Below are 6354 nucleotides of genomic sequence, written 5' to 3'. Positions count from 1 at the left end.
TAGTAAATTATTATAGTGCAATTAACAAAATCAGTATATAATTATCTAAATTAATAATATAAACTTTTAATTTAGAAACATGTGGGGTCTACATGCACATATGATATCAAAACATTTCTACCTTAGCCATTAGCATGTAATATTATATAATATATAATAGGATTGGGTTAATCTCAAACCAAAAATTTTTTGTGAGACTTCGTAAGATCAATTTATGTTAATTGATCAATTTTATAAGCTAATGATCTAATGGTTTAAAGTTGTATGGTGATAATTTTGTGATTATAAATGTTCAGATTATAGATCTAATACAATGAATTGAGAATTGATTTTACGGGTCTCACGAAAAACCTTGGGTCTTACATGATGCCAAGTCATATATAATATATTTATGTTTATAAAGAGAAAAAAATGGGAAATTATTTAGGTTAAATGATTTAAAATAATCATTTTTATTGGTCAATTTAAACTTTTAGCCGCTTTTTATAAGGTTTATTAAATTAATTAAAAACCATAGTTAATTTAATAAATTTGGAAATAAAGTGGCTGATGACTATTTTAATGAATTTTGACGTGGAAGTTACTCAACATGCTTGGAGCCCAAGAAAAGTTTCCTTATGGCATCTTTCCTCCTTTAATTTACCATTATACCCTCCGTTTCCTCAAACTCAATTTCCTTTCTACTTTGACGGTTTGACCCGTAACCCGTTCACAATTTTAAATTTAATTTGAATCAATTAAATATATCAACCATGAAATTTTAAATTAATTTGAATATTTATTTAATAATATTTTGCCTTTAAAATGACAAAGTTTTGGTCTAGGGGTACGATAGTCATTCGACAATATACAGATTTGGTGGCTTAACGAATATCACCAGAAATGAAAGGCTAGAATCGTAAAAACGTATATCTCTACGCTTTTACCTTTTTGACTCATTTTCCGAAACGCTGCCGTATCATCCACCACCGCCATACCTTTTTTATGGCATAAAAGGAGCCAAAAACCCATAAACCCTTCTCCAAGAAATCACACACAAAAAAGCGTTTTTGTACCCACTTTCCAATTTTCTTGGGCTTCCTATTTCTTTTTCCGGTGATCGCCGACAAAGATGATGAGTCGTGGAGCGACGACTGTGGTCCGATCGGTGGTGGGTCAGATGGGTCCACGTTTGTTCTCAACCGGCGTTATGAAAACCAGCACCGCTGCCCTCGTGGGCTCTGAGAAGGCGATGGTGGCATGGTGGATAACGTCGTCTCCGGTGAATGGTGCTCGCAATGCGAGTACTATGACGTTGGGAGACAAACAACAGAAGGAAGAGGCGGTGGGTGGTAGCGCCACCGCCGCCGGAAGTAGTCAGAAAGCTAAAGAGGTGGTCAGTTACTGGGGAGTGCAACCACCTAAAGTTACTAAAGATGATGGTTCGGAGTGGAAGTGGAATTGCTTTAGGGTATGATCCAATTCTTGAAGGTCATCAGAGATTTTTTCTTGTTATTTTGGTTTTGGTTTTCTGATTCATAATTTTTGGCAGCCATGGGAGACGTACCAAGCAGATCTCTCGATCGATCTTCATAAACATCATGCTCCGACGACATTCTTGGACAAATTTGCATACTGGACTGTTAAATCTCTCCGATTCCCCACCGATGTGTTCTTTCAGGTGACCAGATTTCAACCAAATCTCTTCCTACTTTTTAATTTTCATTTATTGGGTTTTTTTCTTTGATAAAATCTTTATCATAATTCGTAAATGATTTACGTACATACATGCCAAAGTTAATTTGGAACTCATATAAATCTTACAATTTTTCATTCTGTTTACGTTTTTTTTCCTAAATTTGACCTTATATATCCCAATTTGGTATTTGTGTAAGGGTTTATATGGATATAAACACACACACACACACACACACATATATATATATATATATATATATAACTCGTGGGATTTCATCAAATCTTTCAGAGGAGATATGGGTGTCGAGCAATGATGCTTGAAACCGTGGCTGCTGTTCCTGGAATGGTGGGAGGAATGCTTCTTCACTGTAAATCTTTAAGGCGATTCGAGCACAGTGGTGGCTGGATTAAGGCTCTATTAGAAGAAGCTGAGAATGAAAGAATGCATCTAATGACTTTCATGGAGGTTTCTAAGCCAAAGTGGTACGAACGTGCCCTTGTTTTCACTGTTCAAGGCATCTTCTTCAATGCCTACTTTCTTGCATATCTTGCTTCGCCTAAGCTCGCTCATCGAATCACGGGTTACCTCGAGGAAGAAGCGATTCATTCATACACCGAATTCTTGAAAGAGCTCGAGAAAGGTACCATAGAAAATGTTAAAGCACCTGCCATCGCTATCGACTATTGGCGTCTTCCTGCTGATGCTACACTTCGTGATGTCGTGATGGTTGTGAGAGCAGATGAGGCCCATCATCGTGATGTTAATCATTTCGCTTCGGTAACGGTTTAATTTTCGAATTTAATTTGTTTTCTTGCAAGTTTGATTATAAAGATTCTTGCTTTTGTGATATGAAGTTGCTGACTTTCTGGGATTGAATATGTTGCAGGATGTGCATTATCAAGGACTTGAGCTTAAAGATTCTCCAGCTCCAGTTGGATATCACTAAGGGAAATCCAAACCCTAATTGCTGAAACTTTATGAATGATCTTTTACTTGGATCAGTAATAAAAATGGGTTCTAAAAAGTGACTGTTTTTACTTTCTGTAGATTCTACGATATTGGTTTTGTGGTGTATACAAAAACCAACCTTTTATGTTACAAACTGTTCAAGAAATATGATGTAATCGATGTGTTTTTGATGGTGTTGATGTGTTTTCGATTGGCAGGGTGTTGTTCCTGCCTGCCTCCATTTCCATGAGAGATTCATCTTTCAAGACTGCCTTTTGGTTTTGAAGGAGCTCGAATCTCCATCAATGAAGGTGTGTAGTAATTGTGGTTTGATGCTTTGATTTGGAATCTGGATTGTTGCAACCAATTTTGAGTACGGAATGGAAGTGGTTGATCGATGGATTGGATTAATGGGGTGGTTTAGTATCGTTAATTTGCAGGGTGTTGTTTGGATTGATCATTGTGAAACACTTCATTCCAACGTTTGCAGCATATGAGAGAATCACAGAAGGTTTTCAGGAGGATTAGTGGTTGCAAGGTTTAAAGACACCCATATAGCTAGTTGTAAAGCTGTGTTTGGTACACGGGACTGGAAAGGACATGACAGAACTCTACTGTTTCATATTTGACTTGACATGAGACCGAGATTGCCTTCTGTTCCACCTAAAAATGAGAGAGAAGTAAAAAATTATCAACCAACCTATCCTTATTTGATGTATAACCATAATATCATATTTGGTTTAATGGCCACCATCGGCAGCCACAAGATGGTTAGTGATTAGTTGCAGATGTGTTCTAATTTGTGGAGTTTGAACGAATGTGGGATGCTGAATTCTGCGACAGCAAATGAACGTTTAATGAGGTTTTGAGATGATTACAGAAACATAAAAAGCAACTATAAACATAAAGTTGTTCGTATGAGGGGAATCAAATCTAGAAACTGTTTCGGTAACAGGGTCTGTTGAGCTTCGGAGTAATGAAGATATGTTCCTCCCTACAAGAGTACAAATGCACCCGATTAAGATCTAAAATTACTAACATGATTAATCCATCTCACATTCTACGGAAGCGGTAAAAACCCTTTGACAAACCAACCTTTCTTTAAAGGGTAAGACAATGCCATATAGCAAGAGTGATTGGACCGGACAGGAGTTGACACGATTGGGTATGACAAGCTGTTTGACTGGTGTTTGGTACGATTAGGGTCATGACAGAGACGAATTCAAGATCAGGCTCGTTCCTGACATTTTATAGGCCTTGGGCGAACATAAAAACAGGGCGTACCGCAAGAAACAAGGCTTTTAGCAACGACTTTTGTTGTTGCTAATAGTCCATTTATCATTAGAGATAGTATGTAACAACATGTCGTCGCATCGTCAAAGTTCACTTTTCTTGTGATGACCCTCGGTAACTACGAATAAATGTTTTTCATTAGTATAAAATTGAGTACAGAAAATGCTAATAATTTACTAAGAAAAGAAATCTTATTTATCTTTATTATAGATATATAAGAGAGTACTTAAATTTACATGCTTCTGTTAGGTAATTTGAAACCAAAAGTATAGAAACTATATAGTTGATAGTTTCTTATTAAAAGTAAGATATTTTTTAGTTCATAACAAGAAATATGTGTTATTTTGATACAAAAAGAGAATTTGTCTGTAAGAAGTAATCGTGGGGGTCAATGAGAGATCGATAATAAATAAAATTATCAATGTTTTCTAGACAAATAGACAAATAAGAATCAATAAGGATATGAAAGAAAATATGATCAATTGAGATCCAATAAGAATAAATAATGAATTAAACATATAATATGCAAACTCAACAAATGATTGTTTGAACATTTAAATAGAATAGTGTAGTGTGGTGGAATCCCAATGAATGATACATAAGTCAAACATTTGATGAAAATATTTAAATTATATTTTCCTTCTTTTTTTGCTCAACTAAAATAAGATGTTAAGATTAAAAGCTTATGGAACATCATGATCTTGTTGAATTGTTGAAGTACGAAAACAGTCAAGCATATAGAGATAACAATAGCCAATATCACTAGACCTTGTTGGAGATAAAAAAAAATTAGAGAGGCAATAAGCAATAGCATATAATGAATGATCAATTAATTTTTTTTTATTTTTATTCTAATGTAATTAGTTGATCTATTTTTATGTCATTTTTAATAACTAAATTCTTTTTGCCTCTTATTATATGTTACAATTTTTGGATTTCTTCAATTTATTAAGTTATTTTAGACTACTACTGTATTTTAAGGGAAAAATATGAGCCCCTAATATTTTTGGACAATGGGCGTGCGCCCGTGCCGCCCTCCCCTAAGGACGGCCCTGTTCAAGATGGTCAACCTTAAAAAAAGACGAAGCTCGAGAGAATAAATTTTCTGCTTAATTTTATAATAAATCGGAAGTACAAGACTTGAAATAATAATGAAGCAACCTGTAAAACTAACCCATCCTACCCATGACTTTCTTAAAAGAATGACCTGACTTGTACTAAGCACATACTAAATAAGAAAACTAATAATAATACAAAAACTGCAAATAATAAAGTCTTTGGGAAGCCTAGTATCAGGCTAGTAAAGAATTTATGGGTTGGGTTGATCGAGTTGAAGACATTTTAATAACTAAATATAATGTTTGCGGTTTGAAAAATCTTAACTCAACCCAACACAAACGAAAGTGCAAACCAACCCAATCCAAACCGTACGGGTTGGTCGGGTTGATGTTTTGGTACATTAAAATATTATTCTAACCTTGAACATGTTATTTCTCTACTCATTATTTCTTTTTCATCATCAATCATTTGATACAACTTATCAATACTTCTTATGTATATCACATTCAGTTAATTATCTCAATTTACGTATATATGTTTACAGTTACTGAACATATATATGAATGAGTTATATAGAGATGTGAATAGATTGAAAAGACGTGTATATAAATAACGTACATGATAGTGTATATATTAATAGAAATTCAACAATCATATTAAATCCAATAAATAAATGGATATCGGGTTGGATTGGGTTCAAATAATAGTAACCCAATATCAACTCAATACCTACGATTTGAAAATTTTACAACTCAATTAGACATCGGGTTACTTCGGGTTGAGTTATTTCGTGTTGGGTTGGGTTGATCGGGTTGATCGTGTTGGTCGGGTTTTTGAGCATCCTACATATAATAGTACCGAATTTGAATGAATTTTTTATATAGTTAATGGTAGTTTAAAAACTTGTTACATACAAAGAAAACTATGTTTTATTTCGTTTGGAAGATCCTTATAAACTAGTGGAGGCACAGTTGAGGTTGTTGCAGCGACAATAGTGGTGGGGGTAGAGGAGGTGGTGACCGGTGTACGACAGTGGCAGTGAAGGATGTGAAGATGGTGGACAATGGTGGTATTTGCGGTCGACAGTGGTGGAGTAGGTAGCAGTGACTGATGTGGTGTAATTAAAGGTGATTGAAGGTGACAGTGACTGTAGAAGGTGTAAAAAATGGTGGACAAGAGGCGCGATGCAAGTTGTTACAACGACAATGGTGGTGGAGGTAGAGGCGATTGTGGCTAGTGGACAACGGTGACTGTGAAGGATGTGAAGATGATAAGCAATGGTGGTCGTGGCAACCAACAATAGTAGAAGAGGTAATTGTGGTCAACGTATTGAAAGGTAGAGGTAGGGTAGGCAGTTGTTTGGTAATCAATGGTGG

The 6354-nt window shown here is 35.3% G+C and overlaps 1 protein-coding gene across 3 annotated transcripts; it reads left to right on the top strand.

Moving 5' to 3' along the window:
* The first annotated feature begins 1023 nt into the window (after nt 1–1023).
* Nucleotides 1024–3314, top strand: LOC112529243 (ubiquinol oxidase 2, mitochondrial-like). 3 transcript variants are annotated; one of them, XR_003070907.1, is made up of 5 exons: nt 1024–1450; nt 1532–1660; nt 1967–2455; nt 2565–2937; nt 3067–3314. XR_003070907.1 is itself a non-coding variant. In XM_025140419.1 (4 exons), the coding sequence occupies exons 1-4, from the start codon at nt 1112–1114 to the stop codon at nt 2622–2624; spliced, it is 1017 nt and encodes a 338-aa protein (XP_024996187.1). In that variant the 5' UTR covers nt 1024–1111; the 3' UTR covers nt 2625–3314. The 3 variants fall into 3 exon arrangements, 1 of the variants encoding a protein (XP_024996187.1); XR_003070906.1 differs by having other exon boundaries at nt 3051–3314; XM_025140419.1 differs by having other exon boundaries at nt 2565–3314.
* Nucleotides 3315–6354: the final 3040 nt, after the last annotated feature.

This window comes from Cynara cardunculus, assembly GCF_001531365.2.
Source record: "Cynara cardunculus var. scolymus isolate 2C chromosome LG 16, CcrdV1, whole genome shotgun sequence".
In the NCBI taxonomy this organism is placed as follows: Eukaryota; Viridiplantae; Streptophyta; class Magnoliopsida; order Asterales; family Asteraceae; genus Cynara; species Cynara cardunculus.
Note: the sequence above shows the minus strand (reverse complement) of the source record. Positions and strands in the feature narration are given on the sequence as shown.

Bases quoted from the DNA above. Each gene is read 5' to 3' on its own strand.
- LOC112529243 (XM_025140419.1), top strand. From the start codon at position 1,112: ATGATGAGTCGTGGAGCGACGACTGTGGTCCGATCGGTGGTGGGTCAG. The intron at 1,451-1,531 runs GTATGATCCAAT...AATTTTTGGCAG, and splicing joins GGAAGTGGAATTGCTTTAGG to CCATGGGAGACGTACCAAGC. The intron at 2,456-2,564 runs GTAACGGTTTAA...AATATGTTGCAG, and splicing joins ATGTTAATCATTTCGCTTCG to GATGTGCATTATCAAGGACT.